Consider the following 18898-nt stretch of genomic DNA (forward strand, 5'->3'; position numbering starts at 1 on the left):
GATAGATAGATAGATAGATAGATAGATAGATAGATAGATAGATAGATAGATAGATAGATAGATAGAGTCATGAAAATTCCTCTTTGCGTTTCTCTCTATTTTCATTTTTAGCAAAGAGGTCAATTCTGTTCATCATTCAGCCATATTGCTTTATTTTGAAAATACATTTTCGGCCATTTTCAGTGGCTCATGAGGCGGTTTATCACTTGCTTCACATACGACAACAATATTAGAATTCAAGAAGAAAGCTTGTGTTCATGTGAATATTACTCCTTTTTGTTTTAACATGGCAGACGACAACATATTTAAACTCTTAACTAAGCTGGCTCAGAATGGGCAGCTGTGTGAGATTAAAAAGCAAATAGAGGGAACGAGACATATTAAACAGTCTATTAATGCACATTGTGGGAAATCTGGAGACACTCTGTTGCACTATGCTGCCAGACACGGACATTTAGACACCGTGAGGTATTTTGTTGAGGAACTGAACATGGACGTCGAGATGCACAATAATGATTATAAACGAGCTTTACACGAAGCTGCTTCCATGAGTCACGAGCAGTGTGTTCGCTATCTTATCGACAAAGGAGCAAAAATTGACTGCTTAAAGAAGGCAGACTGGTAAGTTTGTAAAGTCTGGAGTTTATTACTCATTGGTTTTATGTACTAGTGATGGGAAGTGTAGCCCCTTTAAGTGAGTCAGATCATTCGGCTCAGTTAAATAGTATCGACTCTCAAACCGCCAGTTAAACCCGGACAAAGGTTGTGATAATACGAGCGTCATTGTTCTTCTTGGATATGATTTTGGAAAGAGTTTTCCATAAAAGCATTGTGATTTAATTTATACTCCAAGATATACCAAAACTTAATGACTTGGCAACGCGTATTTTGTGTGAAATATAGTAGTCCTCGGATATCCACCATGACCTTCGATAGCTCAGTTGGTAGAGCGGAGGACTGTAGTGGTTACAGCTGATATCCTTAGGTCGCTGGTTCGAATCCGGCTCGAAGGAAGCGTTGTTTTTCAACAATGTAATTCATTTTCTTTTCTTTTTTCTACATTTCATCGCTAATAACATAATCAAACGTTCTTATAGTACAAATTTAGTCTTTCTATACAATTACATTAACACCAATCACAAGAATATCCTAATTATATCACTGCAATTGACAGGTTTATATTAATGCACTTGTTTAAGTTTACATTTCTGTCATTCACAGCTAAATCACTGGGATGTGAATGTGGCACAAACAGCTGGAACCCAATTCCTTGTGTGTCTCAAGTGTGTCACACTCGGCCAATAAAACTGATTCTGATTTTATCAATTAATCCATTTCCACATCCGATTTACCAAAATAAATCCTTTCAGGACTCCACTTATGATGGCGTGCACACGCCGTAACCTTGTAGTTATCAGACTACTTCTGGACCACGGTGCTGACACGACTCTGCAGAATAAAGACGGCTGGAACTCGTTCCACATTGCGTGCCGAGAAGGCGATCCGGATGTGATCGAGCACCTTCTGAACGTCAGGCCAGAAACGTGGAGGACACGGAGCAAGACACGCCGTACTCCTTTACATACTGCTGGTATTGCTGAACCACAAAACCACAAATAATCCATTTTAACTGACAACTAAAGCATGAATTTGGCAGAAATAATCACTGTATTAGTACAATAATGTGCTTACATTTATAATATAGGTAAGTAAGTGGTTACAAGATCATGTGGCACTATGGCAACTGAGATAAACTTGTACGATCATAATTTTGGGTTCTCCTTTATTCTTAGATAAAACAAGAGATTGAATTCACGTAACTACCATTAGTACTGTTAGTAATTTTAAGTTTTTAGTTAAAAGTTAGTTGTTGTTGTTTTTTTTGCCTAATTTTAATACCTTACTTGTGTTCTAGCTCTTCATGGCTGTCTGGCTGTTGTCAAGATTCTTCTAGAGCGGTCAGTAGCTGGTATTGTAAACATTTTTATTTGTCTTATTCCACAGAAATTTGTTGTAATTGTTAAATTGTAATTAAATTTTGACAAGGTGAACGTTTTTATTTACAATAACATTTAATGGTGTTAAGCCTCCACAAACCATAGATACTGTTTTCACTTACGTTATAGCAGCTATAAATAATCAGTGTTTTGTTTTGTTCTTTTAAAGTTAATATGACACTGACAGTCGTGGCTTGTTATGTTTCCGAGAAAATGAACATGGCGCTACATCTGCTTGTGCTGAATGATGGAAATTTTGGTGCTTTATCCAAAATTATCCAAAGAAAACTGAAATGTGGCTTTATTCAGTTTGTAGCTACTTTTACTGTGTAATAAAACAGTACTAGAAACAAGATTTTTCTGTCATCCAGATGTGATTATAAGCCTGATGAGAAGGACAGCTGCGGAGTCACACCGTTTATGGATGCTTTGAGAAATGGACATCTGAGTGTAGCCAAGCTGCTGCTGGAGAAACACAAAGTAAAAGACAATATGACTGGTCAATTATCTGAGCCTCATGTAGTAAATAATAAAAATATTGTTAATTAAGTGTGTGTGTGTGTGTGTGTGTGTGTGTGTGTGTGTGTGTGTGTGTGTGTGTGTGTGTGTTTCAAAATAGGCCTGTCCAACTGCTGTGGATATTCTGGGAGCGCAGCCATTACACCAGGCGTCTGTAACAGCACAAGAAGAGGCACTGCATTTCCTTGTACACGAGCTTAGCATTGATGTGAACGTGAGAGCCACAGCATTGGAGCTTACAGCTCTTCATTATGCTGCTAAGGTCAATTTGATCAACTTTTAATATCATGGATAAATCCGTTCAAATTTTAATTCTCTCTGTGTCTAATGGTAACCGTTATGGTACAATGCTTTTGAAAACGTCCCCGTCGGGTGTGGTGTATTTTCAGGAAGGACACACGAACACCATTAAAACCCTGTTGCAGTTAGGGGCTGATCTTCATGCCAGGGATAAAAAAGGACGGTCAGGTGAGATACTAGATTGTTTGCCTAAGTACGCACAGGAGTCTGAATCTTTTTCATTCTGTTTGGTTGATTTTACATTGCATTGATTTTCAATTGCACCAAAGTAGGGCTGTAGCTATCGAAAATTTTAGTGATCGAGTACAGTATTCTACCGAAAATTTCATCGAGTAAACGGATAAAATATATTTTTGCTTAATTAAAATTGAGGAATCGTTCCATCCCTACACCAAAGGTTTTTTTCTCTCTTTTTTTTCCCTCTTCTTTAACTTTCTTCTATAATTCCCAGCTTTACACATGGCATGCATCGGCCAGCATGCGGTCACAGCGAGGACCCTGTTGCAGCTGGGACTCACAGACTCTGAGGACAGCACGGGCAGTAAAGCTAGACAGCATGCCAAGAAACCAGACATAACCAGAGTGTTCGAGACACCCAAGGAGCCAGAGACTTAACAAACAGCTATCCAGATAAATGTTATTCTGTTAGAATACTAAATCAGATCTGTGTAGATGAATTTGAAAGAAATCAAGTGCTTCTGTGTGGATATGTACACAAATTTAACTTCCATTAAAAATTACTTCCTTGTTATATTTTAGGTTGAAGTAAAAGGCAGTGATGTTTTCCTGAGTCTAAGAAGTTCTAATTTTGTCAGATGAAACCTTACAAGAAATTGTTATTGGAAATGACACAGAATTGGATAGATGGATACATGGATGGATGGATACATGGATGGATGGAACTTTATTGTCATTGCAAAGTACAGGTACATGGCAAAAAAAAATGCTGTTAGAAACGCAACAGTAAAAATGTGAGCAAGTCTGTGGAAAGGAAAAACTCCCTGAGATGATATGAGGAAGAAACCTTGAGAGGAACCAGACTCAGAAGGGAACCTCATCCTCATTTGTGTGACACTGTACAGTAAATAATGTAAATGTAAATATTGTCCTTTCTACAACAGTTTATAGTCGAGTGGATTTAAGCAAATGAGAGCTTTTAAGAACTAATAGCTCAGGGTAATTTCCAAGTTCATCACAGACCCAACACTAATTCCTTCCTGCCAGTCTTCAAATCATCACAGATGAAGACCTGACCAGAAAGCTGGACGATGCTGCAATGGTAATTATTTATGATTAAAAAAAATGGTAATTATTACATAAATATTCATGCATTATATACATTGTATGTACAACAGTAATCAAGATAATATACATAAATGGAGGTAAACCCGGGTAAGCAATGAATGTGCAGTTATATACATTTAGAATTGGTAGAAAAGATGTAACAGTATGTACGTTGTGGAGCAGAACTGTTATGTGATTACCGGTAGTGAAGTATTAGTGAGACATTAGAGTCCTAGCTGTGTAGTGTAGAGTTCAGTTCAGTATGTTTAAGGTTGTGGGTAAAAAACTGTAAACCCTAACCCATACTTAATTTCTTTATACCTACACACTTGATCCAAGCACCAAATCTTTAAAACAAAATGAATGAAAACACAGAATGCAGCATATATAAGCTAAAACCTGTGCAAATTATATTCGATCCTAAATTATAAAAGAGGGATCCTAAGAAGTTATCATAGTATAGCAGCGAGTGGCATATTCTATTTTTGCTTTAACAGTAAAAAAAAGAAGAAAAAAAAGAAAACACTCAACACTCCAATACATGTTTCAGTACAATATATATTTTTAAATCCATGTTCTACGGGTTACATATACAATCATACACAGTACCCCATGCAGTCGAATGATTTTTAGGGTTGTCTATGTTATACAAATGTTATCAAAGATAATTGGTCAAGAAGGGGGATTTAAATAAAATAGAATAATAAAAAAATAATAAATAATAAAAAAATTGATAAAAAGAAAACAACGAAATAAAATGAAATAGAATAAGATAAAATAACATGGAAATAGCTATGCAAACTAGAAGCTAATGAAATGTGCATTTGCTGTACAGTGGAAAATAAATGCAGCATATGAAATGGTACAGTTACTAATGAAATGTGGAGGTATGACTATAGAATGTAATGAATAAAGTACATATGTGTAATTATGTGATTTTTGTTCTTAATAATATGTTGTCTTTATATTTAATATTATTGTAAAATTCATCTATGAGACGAAAAAATAGGGTGTTAAGGCTTCAACAAGCACCTCAAGAATGTTTATGAATATTCATTCATTCATTCATTCATTTTCTACCGCTTATCCGAACTCCGGGTCACGGGGAGCCTGCGCCTAACTCAGGCGTCATCGGGCATCAAGGCAGGATACAGCATGGATGGAGTGGCAACCCATCACAGGGCACACACACACACACACACACACACACTCACGCAATCACACTACGGACAATTTTCCAGAGATGCCAATCAACCTACCATGCATGTCTTTGGACCGGAGGAGGAAACCTGAGTACCCGGAGGAGTACCCATAAACCCACCCCCACCCCCCCCCCCTCCCCCACTGGGATGAACACATTAGTATTATAGCAGCAGTTACATAAGGTATTGTAATGTATAGTGCAAACCAAAAAAGCGTGTACTTGGTGTGGGTCATTGCAGTCCATACAGTGATTGTGTGTGTGTGTGTGTGTGTGTGTGTGTGTGTGTGTGTGTGTGTGTGTGTGTGTGTGTGTGTGTGTGTGTGTGTTGTGCTCGGTACAGTTATTGAGGCACATTATAGATTGTTCAATTACACAACAATTTGCCAACATTAACTTTTTTTAAAAATATTTTATAACTATTATAAAAAAAATATATACTTTATATTATACATTTCTAATTGCGCTTAATGCTGTGGAATGCCCACGAAGCAAGGTATTTCTTATTATCCCTAACATTATATATTTTTTTTCTTATTAATACACAAATGAAAAGTCCCTGTTGTAATTTGTTGCTATATAAATGTAAATGATAAAGCATTAATAAGGTGCATTAATATAAACTTATATAATATAAACAACCGCTTCCGACCAATCAGACTTGAGGATACAACAGTGCTGTTTAATAACAATGACTGATATTGAGGATTGTATTTTCTGTCTGTTTTGGCACAAAACGGTCATGTTTATCTTACTACTTTACTCTTTTGACTATTAATTAATATATTAAGCACTTTTTGATCCATGACGAGCATAAATATTAATTAATATGGCCCCTCCCATATACATTTAGTTCCGCCTTACACACACAAGCCACGCCCACTCCCCCCCGCCCATCCCGTTCATCCAGCCTGTTTGACGTTACACCGCTTCTTTTTCATTTCCAGCTTTGCCGCTGATCTCCATTTTCTACTTCAGGCCCGACAAACAGGAAAAGGAGATTAAACCCGTGAAGCAAAATGAATGAAGAATACGACGTTATCGTTTTGGGAACCGGACTTACGGTATAGACTCATTTTGATCAAAGCTGAAATATTTCTAGTTGCTTTTCTGTATTTGGTTTGCATCTGTACAGACAGGCGAAGCTAATCAGCTAGCTACTTAGCTTGCTAGTTTGCTAGCTAGCTTGCTTTATTATAATTCAGAGTAGTTCCATGTCAAATATAAAGGATTTGACTGTATCTGATTTATTGTGTGACGTATATCTTATTGTTGGTGCTTCAGGATTCCGCCTTTGTTGATGTTAACTTGATCGTTTCTCCGACTTTCTCTGCTAACTAGCGCTAAAGCCTTTTTTTTCGGTTTGCTAACTTATTTTTATTCACTTGACCGGATTGTAATCAACAATATAATCAGTTGTTTTGTCTTTTTGTGTCGTAAGAGTTTCCCCACACAAGCGTTAAGGTATTTAACTGATAAATATACTAAAATTATGTTGGTTTAATTGTTAAGATATATAGATATAGCGCTCATGCTAGTTAGTAGCTGTCGCTAGGTGGCTTATAATCTGTCCCCGGGTTCCCTGGGCAGTGAGCAGTGCTACATTTAATTGTGAGAGGAAACGTAGAGGAAAAAATCGTTCTGTTCTCGTTTGATATTTATGAGCATTCAAAGAGAAAAGGCAATGTGTGTTAGCTTTTCACCTCCGCCTTTTTAAACCTTATTTAATAATAGATCATTTCTTTTGGGAGGACGTGGTTTTTCTTCCTTTAATTGTTCAACTGTGGTAAAGCAGTGCTTATGGCGAGAGATAATGAATGGTTTGATGAACATTATTATACAACCGCGCCCTTATTTATCGAGTATTAACTCTTCATACGGTTCATCCAGCCTTGTTTAACGAGTACGTCAAAATCTGAATGAGAGAGAGACAGACAGACAGAGAGAGACGGAGAGAGAGACAGACGGAGAGAGAAAGAGAAAGGAAGAGAGCGAGACAGACAGGTAGATGGGGAGAGAAAAGGAGACGGGGGGAGAGAGAGAGACAGACAGATGGGAAGAGAGAGACAGACAGAGAAATGGAGAGAGAAAAAGACAAGGGGGAGAGAGACAGATGGAGATAAGGAGAGACAGACAGAGATTGGGGGAGAGAGAGACAGACAGGGAGATGGGGAGAGAGAAAGACAGGCAGGGAGATGGAGAGAGAGGGGAGAGAGACAGACAGCAACATTGGGTGATTGAGAGAGAGAGAGAGTATTATCCTCATTCATCTTTAGTGACTGGGTCATGGTGGTGGAGGATTTGGAGTTTATCCGGGGAAGACTTGGGGTGAGGTGGTAATACACAGTGAATGGGGAATCGCACATGCACTTGGATAACCAGTTCACCTACCAGTATGTTTTTAGGGAGTTGGGAAGAAACCAGAGAATTCTGAGAAGGAATCCTACACAAATATGAAGAAAACTACACTTCCACAAGTCCATACGTACAAACGATGCTACACAGCATATTTTCCAATGAAATAACACCTAGAGTCGAAGGAACTATTTCAGTGTCCAGGTTGACATATAGAAATACTCTAGGTGTTAATTTAACACTGCTACACCACCATGTTAACTTAATTATATATAGTTGTTAAGATGTTTTCCCCATTTTATATGTTTCCGATGCACTGAATGCTAGTCATTATAGTAAGACAGATGCCACGTTTCCTCCAAATGTTGTGTACAAGATAGCCCATGTTGTACTAATCAACTTAACATGGTTAAGTTCGGTAAGGAACAGTGTATAATCTGATCTCACATGGATCTGGTACTTTAGATCAATATTGCCTCTGCACCATGTTCAGTAACTGATTTGTGTGACATATATGAACACGGAACATCATGGTCGATGGAGAACCTGCAACCTACACTAATTCATTTTTATAGTTTTAATAACTACAGGAGAACTTTTAGGATGATAAAGCAGACGTAGCATTGTTTAGTTGATTTGCATGTACAAGTGGTGCCACTGTGGAGCTGGATGGGTAAATGACAAAACCATGAGTGATGTTCAGGAAACATTTTAATACCAGCTTGCCTATGCAGAGTATCACACAAATGAACAGGAAAGAGGAAGTTGGGAATCAGGAGCGAAGCATTCGCTGTAGGTGCTTTGTGCAGTATCTCAGTACTCAGAAATAGCCATGGCAAGGAAATGAAAATGTGATGTGTAGTTAGTTCTGCAAAAGAGAATTTGTAATATTGTGGTACACAACCCAGATGTATTATATATTATAGTAGAGTTCAATACAAGTTTGTGGCCTAATTATGTTTTCTTAACTAAAGGAGCATATTGTACTTCCATCATTTTCAGCTTATTGTAGTTTATTCTCTCTCTCTCGTATTCTTTTTCTTCTCTTTAACAGAGCGCAAACAACAATGATCGCTGATTGTCATATAAATGAATGATGTGTATACGCTTGTTTTTCATGTCAGTCCAATACAGAATGCCATTTGTCTGTAACTTCAGTGAGTGGGATGAACTGAGTCATCACTGAAAAGATGGGTCTGAGCGAGCGTTGTGCCGTTCAAGAAGAAATCAGAGGAAAATAACGACAGTTTTTTTCAAAGCAGCAAGAGTTGGCAGAATTGTGACACCATGACAGCATGCTGACATTTGGGAATGGCGGACAGGCAGACAGGCAAATATCTGAGTCTCAGCAGGCAGTCAGCACCATCAAAAACCTGTCAAAATGTCAGTTTACCTGAGACGGCATCACAATTTCAAGTGACCGACTCCTTTGACTGCAAAGCCAGGTGCATATTGCATGCAGTCAGCTGATTTTTTTTTATATTTTTTTCTTCTGTTAACATTTAACTCTTCCAGATTTTTAGTACAACACCAAATGCCCCACTGTAAAAGGTTCCTCTTGCACTTTCTTTTCTTGTAAGCTTGACATATCCAGGTCTAGAGTGGTGTTAGTGGTAGATCATGATTTACTAGTGGATCTGGAGTTAGACATGAGCTTTTTACTTGGCCTTGGATTTATTATTTTTTCTAATGTAGCTCGGATTTATACTGTAGGTTATTAGGCTTTATTCCAGTCTTACACAGAGACTTGCATGGCGGATGTTTCACATGAACCGATTCTTCTAAGTGTCTTTATGTTGCTAACGCTTGTGAGGAACTGTGCAGGGTTTTTGGAAGGCGTTTCCAGTTAGTTAAAGTTTCACCTCTGACTGTTATAAAGCAATATTTCTCCTGATTTGTCGTACATTTGGTTTTGGATATTATCACCAGTTTAGTTTTTAACTTCATGAGAGGAAAAATTAGGATGGTTTATAGCTGGTAACTAATTGAGGAGAGGAAATAACCGTTAACAGAATAATAGTAAAAAAATTTTTTTTTAATCACATCCGAGGCAAATCTGGGACTGATAAACGTACTCTTTCTTATAACTCTGCTGGAACAACACCTCATTATCAGGGTTTATTTACGTTTTCTCTGAAATGAATCGTGTGTAAGTATTAAGTGTGTTCTGTTTGAATCGTTTTCTTTTCAGCTGCATTGCATTTGGAGGCATTGAGCAGTTCAAAAAGTGGACTTGTGGCAGTCGAGCCTGGTGGTGTGTTTAAGGGTGGGGATGTTTTTTAGATGACACGCTGGCCTGTAGTCATGGGACGCGGCTTGGCATTTTCTGTTAGGGAATGAAACCAAAAACAACATGCATTACTATTCCCCAGTCTGCTTCTTCTCTAACTGGCCACAACAGTGCATTTATCTAAAAGCCTGCATTTTTCCACTTTACAACTGAAACCTTTCAGATCAGTGACGTGGCTCACTTTGTTTTTTTTTTTTTTTTAAAGGAATCATCTGGCTCTTGTTTGTAGGTCAGCAGCGTATCGTAAAACCACTTAAACTGAACGGTAGAAACAGGTACAGTATGTCACAGTGTAGCTCGTCTGTGGTGCTGTGGATGGGACAGACTGCACGTTCTGTATAAAGTCCACTTCATCACATGATCTCTATAACTAGCGTTAATCGCATTATGGACTCAGGAGGTGGGCAAACACTTTTTTTTTTTTTTAATGAGCGTGTCTTTGACATGTTGTAGACTTGTTCAATAAGGGCAGGAATTGAGTATTGTTGTAGCAACACTGCTCTGAAAAGGATGATGCTGTGGTACTTTGTTCCACCATATCTACCTCATACATGCCAACATTTCTGTCTACTTTTTTACATTGGTTCTTATTTACCCGATTCAATCCGTACTAATGTACTGGAAACATTCAGAGTTTTATCACCCTTTTTTAAGTCAATTTTTGGACACATCTATTTAAACAGCCAGATAAAACACTTGAGGAATCAGTTGCTTCTGGAGTCGAGGAAGTCATTTCTGAGCTATTATACCGCTTTGACTCTTTCGCTCAGCTGAAATTTGAGATTCTGAGATTTGTTTTCGGATTCATGGCGCAGGCAGGATGATGAAATGTGTGTGTGAATGTGTGTGTGCACGCTTGACTACCAATGCAAAAGATTTGATGCCATCTGCGATGCTTGGTTTATTACCAATCACAAGGCCGCACAAGACGAGTCTTAGAACTCCATGCAAAACACCATTTTTGCACATTATGCATTTGTAAATCGTGGCCCTGACGTAGCGGAGTGTCATAGTTACATGTTTAAGCTTCTCTGTTCTCACCTGTTTGGAGTAGAGTAGGCATGTGTTTACAGAATATGCTGTTTTGTCTGTGTAAAGAGGATTTGCCTGAGATTTGTGTTTCTCACAGGAATGCATCCTGTCAGGGATCATGTCTGTGAAGGGCAAGAAGGTCCTGCACATGGACAGGAACACTTACTATGGAGGAGAGAGCGCATCCATCACCCCTCTGGAGGACGTAAGTTTATTTAACTGTTCAGCCCTGTTAACTGTTACAAGTCGGAAAAACCTACTAGTTTTAGTTTCTTATCACGTCCCCGGCAATATTGTGTCAATGTTGTCAAAATAATTTAAGTTTTTGCCTGCTGTCAAATGGTATTTGAATTTTCTTAGTGAAATGCTAGGCAGCGCATCACATCATATTCGTTATTTGCTTCAGAATGTGTTTATTTGATGTTTAATTGTTAACGTTAGCATAGTTTTTTCAAAATGCTTTTCTTCCTCTCTCAGTTGTTCAAGCGCTTCAACTTGCCCGGTAACCCACCTGAGTCGATGGGGAAAGGTCGCGACTGGAACGTGGACCTCATTCCCAAATTCCTCATGGCAAACGGTAAGAACACATCAATTTCAAAGGAACTACAGTTAAAAGCAAACAGAATAAAACGTCATGATCTGGAAATCTGTGCAGTTGCTGCAAGCTTCAGTAACACTGCCGGTCCTGTTGCCTAGCAATCAGTTGTAATGTAACACTTCTGCCAGCTCACTAATCTTTCACGCATCAGAGACAGGACCGTAGTCATTTCTGTGTGATCCGGGAATGTTTTGTGCTTGTTCATCCTGTCAGAGTTTCTTGGAAAGGTTTTGTTTATTTTTGTTGTGTGTGTGTCTGTGTTTTTTAGGTCAGCTTGTGCGCATGCTGCTGATCACACAGGTGACACGTTACCTGGACTTCAAAGTGATCGAGGGCAGCTTCGTCTACAAGAAGGGGAGCATCTACAAAGTGCCCTCCACCGAGACCGAGGCTCTGGCCTCAAGTAAGTGGACTCCAAAATGCTGATATCTGTGGTGGAATCTGGTGCCGATCATAACCTCACAATACTAAAAAAATAACCTGAGGTCACAACTAGGCTTAACGGGTCATTATATAACCATCTAATCGTTCGCTTCCATTTGAATTTCACAATGTTTTGGACTCTCCACCGTGTATACAGCTCTATAGCTACGGTTACATTTATAATATGAGGAAAAACCAGTTCTTAAATCTTGGTCAAAGCAGAGAGAATGTTTAGTGTGTTCTGGGACATATCACTTGGGTATGTCTGCCATGCCAATACTGAGTTTTTCCTCATCTAGCGAGTACATTACTGTAAACCTTTCATGTTTACAGATTCCTGTGGAGTGATATTTACATTCATGATATTTATGCATACTATTATTTTTATTTATGGGATCCCTAACAGTATTTAGATCTGATTTATCATCTTGGTTCATTTTGTTATGGAAGCAAAAGAAAGTTATTGCTTGGATTTTGATAAATGCAGAAAGATTTCTTGGTTAGTTTCTAACTGATTTAAATATCAGTACTGCTTCCCTTTTTCTCTACAAGGGAGACTGCACCGTGGTTATAATCACACTGTTTATACGTTAGGTGCACTTCAGTTCCGCATACACTAATAATCAGCAGGTGTTTCCCCTCTATTGAGTCTCGCTCATTTCTGTACAATCGACTTTTCTAGGCCTCATGGGGCTGTTTGAGAAGAGACGGTTTCGTAAGTTCCTGGTTTTCATAGCCAACTTTGATGAGAACGATCCCAAAACTACAGAGGGTGTGGATCCCAAAAAGACCACCATGCGTGAGGTTTACAAGAAGTTCGATTTGGGCCAGGATGTCATCGACTTCACAGGACATGCCATCGCACTCTACCGCACAGACGAGTGAGTCGTCTTCGCGCTCAGAGATCGCGCTGCTACACAGTGAATGAATTAATGAGATAATGGATAACGGACTGGATGTTTTTTCTTCATGTTAGGTGTGTGATGATTCTCTCTTCCTCTCTGTCTCTACAGTTATCTGGATCAGCCATGCCTAGACTCAATAAACAGGATTAAGTTGTACAGCGAGTCCTTGGCGAGATATGGAAAGAGCCCCTATCTTTACCCACTGTATGGTCTGGGAGAACTGCCTCAGGGCTTTGCCAGGTCGGTCAGCCTCTCTTCTATTATATACACAGGGATATTATTTTAGCGCTATCGCAAGCTGTAACAAATATTTTTCACCTTGCTTTACAGATTAAGTGCCATCTATGGAGGAACCTACATGCTCAACAAGCCAATTGAAGATATTATTGTTGAGAATGGCAAAATAGTGGGTGTCAAATCTGAGGGAGAGGTGAGGAACTAATGCTAAACAACCGATTTCATGAAATCGCTCTTTTAAAACTACTTTATCAGTGAAGTTAAATGGTGTAACCTCAAAGAACACAGCAAATGGTACTTTGAAGAGTGAAAAATGAATAAATCAGTGCAATAAATGTGGGAAATTATAATTCTGTGTATAATATACTTTTGACCAAACTACCAATGTGTAAAATTGTAGCTCAGCTAAAATAATAGATCCTGCAGCATTGACGCTCACGTCCATCAACAGCTATTATCCTTACAGCTTTGAATGTCCTTCCTTGGGTGGAGGAGCAGGAAACTCTTCTATTCATTTAATAACTTAGTAATTATTGCAGCTGCTGGCACATTTCTTCAGTGTTTCCCCTGAAAATGAGATTGGACAAGAATCTGTCAGCTGCCATGAACAGTGAAGCGTAAACCCCTGCACTGAAGGCGGTTATGATCGAACTCAATGTGGTACAACAAAAATAACTGCATGTCTCTTCCATCCATGAAGCGAGAGGGTGTGGGATTAAAAAATAATCCTATACCCGCATTCCTCTACACTTTGTAGAATGTAATATGAAAGTGTTACCAGTTAAATAAATGTTGAATGTGTTCATGTCACACTAGTAAGCAACAATGCACCGATTTCACTGCCAAAAAATGTTTCAAATCGAATCCGAGCACACGTGCAGGAAGTGACGGTGAGGTAAGGAAGGAGTAATGTCCAAAAGTAACATGCAAATGGGAAGAGGGATTAATGCTGCTGTAACGGGTTCTGAGGCTTGACTGTTATCTCGTCTGCTGGTGTAACTGCGAATGCTTTTTACCACCAGTGATTTGTTCCATTGATGTACAGTACAGACCAAAAGTTTGGACACACCTTCTCATTCAAAGAGCTTTCTTTATTGTCATGACTACGAAAATTGTAGATTCACACTGAAGGCATCAAGACTATGAATTAACACATGTGGAATTATATACGTACATAACAAAAAGTGTGAAACAACAGAAAATGTCATATTTTAGGTTCTTCAAAGTCGCCACCTTTTGCTTTGTTTACTGCTTTGCACACTCTTGGCATTCTCTCGATGAGCTTCAAGAGGTCGTCACCTGAAATGGTCTTCCAACAGTCTTGAACAAGTTCCCAGAGATGCTTAGCACTTGTTGGCCCTTTTGCCTTCACTCTGCGGTCCAGCTCACCCCAAACCATCTCGATTGGGTTCAGGTCCGGTGACTGTGGAGGCCAGGTCATGTGGCGCAGCACCCCATCACTCTCCTTCATGGTCAAATAGCCCTTACACAGCCTGGAGGTGTGTTTGGGGTCATTGTCCTGTTGAAAAGGTGGTGTGTCCAAACTTTTGGAAGGTGTGTCCAAACTGTCTGTACTGTACTTGGTCTGTACTGTATATATGGGTGTGCGTATGACCTTTTTTTTTGACCGCTGATGATAGTCCAAGGGGTTGATGTGGTTGTCAGCACACATCAAACCTCCTCCCTGGACCTCCTCGCTCTAGGCTTTCACCTCACTGACTCACCGCTGTGGTGCCATCTGCAATTAATGGATGCCTAGGCTTGCATATCCACATGATCTGATCTGCATGACCTGATACCAGCATGCAACATTTTATTTATTTATTTTTATTTATTTATCTCTGTTCTGCAGTGTAGCAGCTTGTCATGATCAGAACCTCTTATTTGCCATATATGAAATGTACAAGAAAACTCTTTGTCTATACAATGGTGTTAATATGGAGTAAAAAATTACTACCTTTAGAAAACAATAAGAAAACACACTACCTCACTAATGAATAATTGCCATGGAAACAGTACCATTTAAAATCTGTATGTTTTGTGTATTCTCAGATAGCGCGCTGTAAACAGCTAATTTGCGACCCCAGCTACATCACGGACCGGGCCAAAGTCGTCGGGAAGGTGATTCGAGTCATCTGCATCTTAAGCCACCCCATTAAGAACACCTCAGACTCCAACTCTTGCCAGATCATCATCCCTCAGAATCAGGTCAACAGGAAGCATGGTGAGGCACACAGGAAGTGAAGATCATGTAGTCAGGGGTATGGGGTTTTGTAGGTTTGATTCTGAAGATGTATAACCTTTTGGTTTTTTTTTTGTCATAGATATCTACGTGTGCATGATCTCTTATGCACACAACGTGGCAGCGCAGGGTAAATACATCGCCATCGCCAGCACCACTGTGGAGACTAATGACCCCGAGAAGGAAATTAAACCAGCTTTGGACCTGCTGGAGCCCATTGAGCAGAAGTATGTGTGTTACATGTGATTTAATATCCTGAACCAATTATATATGATGTAGTGGGCAAACATCAAATGCTCCATGTTTATATTTCTCCTGTTTGATCCTCCACAGATTCGTGAGCATCAGTGATCTCTATGCTCCAACCGACTTGGGAACTGATAGTCAGGTTAGTCTGTGGGAGTTAATTTGGCCTTTTGATTGACTTTTATATGCTAATGTACTCTCAGATAGTTGAACGGAAATGCAAACACTATTAAAGCAGGGGTGTTCAACTAAAATTGATAAACCTCCATTTTCTTTCAATTTCTTGCTTACAAAATTCCAGATGAGCAACTAACATTAGTGAATTGCAGCAGTTTCCTTTTAATGTTTTACTCTTTTAAGGATTATATTGTGGCTATGTTCTAGACATAAGATAAACAAATAAATCCTTGTACATTCTTTAAAGTGTCAGTTTTCAACTGTAAAAACTCCCCTTATTGGTTAAAATGCCGACCAGCTACTGTAGTCTCTGGTCTGGTCAGCTGCCTGAATCCCACATCACAGAATCTGATAGACATCGAGCTGGTTTGTGGTTAGTTATTGAACCGAGTGGGTGACACTCCTGTAGAAAGTGCTCCTGATTAAAATACTTAACTGGGTCCAGTTTAATGAGCTCTCTATTACATTTGTTTCACTTCTAGATCTTCATCTCTCGCTCCTACGACGCTACAACTCACTTCGAGACCACCTGCGATGACATCAAGGACATCTACAAGCGCATGACTGGCACAGACTTTGACTTTGCCGAGATGGAGCGTAAGCAGAACGACATCTTCGGCGACGGGGCCGACCAGTAACCGAGATATTAACGCTGTTGCATATCAAATATTAAGAGGATGGTAATCTTAAAGGAAAAAAAAGAAAGAAAAAAAAAAAGAAAAAATTGGAGTGGGTGGAAATGGTAACCAAAATGGTCTAGCTGATTATCTCAAATGAGTTTTTTTTTTCTTCTTTCCATAAAGGAATTATTTCATGTATACAGTTACAGATTTAGCATTTAAAAGGGGACATGGGTCATTTGGTCTGCTTTGTATAATCAGGTTTTGAGACATATTGCACTGATTGTTGGTTGATGTCCTGTATTCAGTTGCCACCATTGTGTTTTCACCCTGTTCACACAGGGAAGGCATTCAGTCCAATGATGCCAAATCATCCGATGTACTCAAGTGATATAAAGGCACAAGTAACCGAATGAATTAAAAACGATGAAGCAGAAGTATTTTTTATAATGATGTACAAAAACTTACAGATGGCCTCGTAAACAGAGGTGTCACAAGTTTGCTTAAGTTTCAGCTGTAGTTACCAGCTTTTAATGCCAACCTTATACAATTTCAGTACAGTGCGTTTTCTTACAGATCGGTGCTCTTACTAGTTACTGCATTGTAGCTAGCAGTATCTCCAAACCTTGCTTTGCAAACGTAAGGGACGTGTCAAGAACCAAATTCATGTAACCTCTTCCTTTAATAATACTTATCCAATCACTGATCATATAAACATTTACACAAATGAAGAGTATGTGTACATGCACACAATACAAATGAAGACTTTGGCGTAACTGTTAACAAGGACCGGAGTTCTGGGCGTTTCGCAGCTTTTGCCTTTACATCTCTGTTAAGAGGCAGTGTGTGATTCTTGGGCCACCCGTCATGCATACATCTTGTTACTGGAAAGAATACTCCACTATTAGCACCAGTCTTTGTGAAAAGTACACATTTTTTGCACATTTTAGTTTGTGTGGTAATTATTACCTTCAAAAAGCCTCTAGGGTCTGTAACTGTTTCCGGGTTGCAAATGAGCAATAAAGTAGTGCCAAGGTGGTTTTAGTCGAGGTAACATTTGTGCTGTATTGTTCCTGTTAAAAGCAGTTTTTCAGTCATTCTTTGTCCCAAAGACTTTTTGGAGGTAATTTTAAAACGCTAAAGTGTACACAAAATGTTTATTGGTGAAATCATCAGACTTTTCTTCTTTAGTCTATGAAGCTGCTTGAACACTGTGCTCTTATTTTGGCAGCCGAGAGAAAAAGCTCTTGAAAACATGAGAAAAGTGGCCTGGTTCTCCTTTATATATCTCTTGCTTTAGAAAGGACCAAATGTCTACTGCAGTATTGAAGTGGAAGGGGCCCTGTGCAAATTGTCATCAGTGTTTTAATGAATGGAAGAACTGTGCTGAGCAGATGGGGCTCAAATAATTTCTGTACTGCTAAATTAAAAACATTAAGTGAAAAATGTGAAAACATGGTTGGTTTGTTTTTTTCAGAATGGAAGATTTAATGCACTAAAAATGACTGCAAATGCTAAAAGTATTTGAGATTAAACATTGTATTTTTTCAACATTTGATCTAAAATAAATTGCACTTTACCATTTAAATGTGAATGAACCCACTTCAGGTAACAGGTCACTTTCACATGCCTTTTTTTTTTTTTTTTTTTTTGCTCATTAAAGTTGGATGAGTTTAAAGAACATAAACTAACAAGTGCACTTGGTGAGGAGGCCTGGGGTGCAGTCATAGTGTGACTGCAAAGTGTCCATGTGGTGTGAGTCAGGTCTCTGCCGAGGACACCCAAGTTCTTACACTTCAGACATGGCTAAACAAGTCTTTGTGGACCTCGATTTGTTTGGTTCAGGTAATGGTAGAGTGAAGTGAAGTGACATACGGCTAAGTACAGTGACCCATACTCAGAATTTGTTCTCTGCTTTTAACCCATCCAAAGTGCACACACACCATGAACACACACCCGGAGCAGCCATTTATGCTGCGGCGCCCGGGGAGCAGCTGGGGGGGGGTCGGTACCTTGCTCAAGGCATGGCCCGAGATTCGAACCCACAACCGTAGCGTTAAGAGTCAGACTCTCTAACCATTAGGCCACGACTTCCCCTAAAACGACTTCCCCTAAAACGTACTTTCGGCCTATAACGGTTGGTTCCTGGTGATGCATGTCTCTAGTATTTGGACATAAAATCGATCCATGTATTAATGCTTTTGTAGGTTAAGGTTTAAAGTTAGTTTGTGAAGATTGTTATAACCTTTTTGTATATCCCTTAAAATTAGGACAATCAATAACAAAGTTGTTTTGTATATCCCTTAAAATTAGGACAATCAATAACAAAGTTGCAATTAAAAAATAATAATAATAATAATACACACACACACACACACACACCTGATTGTATCTTAATTCTAAAACAAATTAAGGAAACTAATATTTATACGCATGGAGTTGAAGCATTCAACTCCAAGCATAAAAGCAAGA

General features: G+C 39.0%; 2 protein-coding genes and 1 non-coding gene across 3 annotated transcripts; all 3 read left to right on the forward strand.

The window, feature by feature from the left end:
* Positions 1–162: 162 nt before the first annotated feature.
* On the forward strand, positions 163–3606 carry ankrd16 (ankyrin repeat domain 16). The gene is made up of 7 exons (XM_027151090.2): positions 163–621; positions 1371–1591; positions 1916–1958; positions 2369–2477; positions 2617–2778; positions 2906–2984; positions 3268–3606. Exons 1-7 carry the CDS (start codon positions 287–289, stop codon positions 3429–3431), a joined length of 1113 nt encoding a protein of 370 aa, XP_027006891.1. The 5' UTR covers positions 163–286; the 3' UTR covers positions 3432–3606.
* trnay-gua lies at positions 927–1013 on the forward strand. The gene is given in 2 exon segments: positions 927–963; positions 978–1013. It is a non-coding gene; the product is annotated as a tRNA-Tyr (tRNA).
* Positions 3607–6203: 2597 nt separating the features above from the next.
* On the forward strand, positions 6204–17880 carry gdi2 (GDP dissociation inhibitor 2). Its single transcript, XM_027151551.2, has 11 exons — positions 6204–6365; positions 11076–11183; positions 11456–11555; positions 11845–11979; positions 12682–12880; positions 13013–13144; positions 13235–13334; positions 15194–15365; positions 15466–15610; positions 15717–15771; positions 16289–17880. Exons 1-11 carry the CDS (start codon positions 6321–6323, stop codon positions 16442–16444), a joined length of 1347 nt encoding a protein of 448 aa, XP_027007352.1. The 5' UTR covers positions 6204–6320; the 3' UTR covers positions 16445–17880.
* Positions 17881–18898: the final 1018 nt, after the last annotated feature.

This window comes from Tachysurus fulvidraco, chromosome 19, assembly GCF_022655615.1.
Source record: "Tachysurus fulvidraco isolate hzauxx_2018 chromosome 19, HZAU_PFXX_2.0, whole genome shotgun sequence".
NCBI lineage: Eukaryota > Metazoa > Chordata > Actinopteri > Siluriformes > Bagridae > Tachysurus > Tachysurus fulvidraco.

Coding starts and splice junctions, on each gene's coding strand:
- ankrd16 (XM_027151090.2), top strand. CDS start 287: ATGGCAGACGACAACATATTTAAACTCTTAACTAAGCTGGCTCAGAAT. Junction 1,592..1,915: donor TACTCCTTTACATACTGCTG/GTATTGCTGAAC, acceptor CTTGTGTTCTAG/CTCTTCATGGCTGTCTGGCT. Junction 1,959..2,368: donor GTCAAGATTCTTCTAGAGCG/GTCAGTAGCTGG, acceptor TCTGTCATCCAG/ATGTGATTATAAGCCTGATG.
- gdi2 (XM_027151551.2), top strand. CDS start 6,321: ATGAATGAAGAATACGACGTTATCGTTTTGGGAACCGGACTTACG. Junction 11,556..11,844: donor CAAATTCCTCATGGCAAACG/GTAAGAACACAT, acceptor TGTGTTTTTTAG/GTCAGCTTGTGCGCATGCTG. Junction 11,980..12,681: donor GACCGAGGCTCTGGCCTCAA/GTAAGTGGACTC, acceptor CGACTTTTCTAG/GCCTCATGGGGCTGTTTGAG.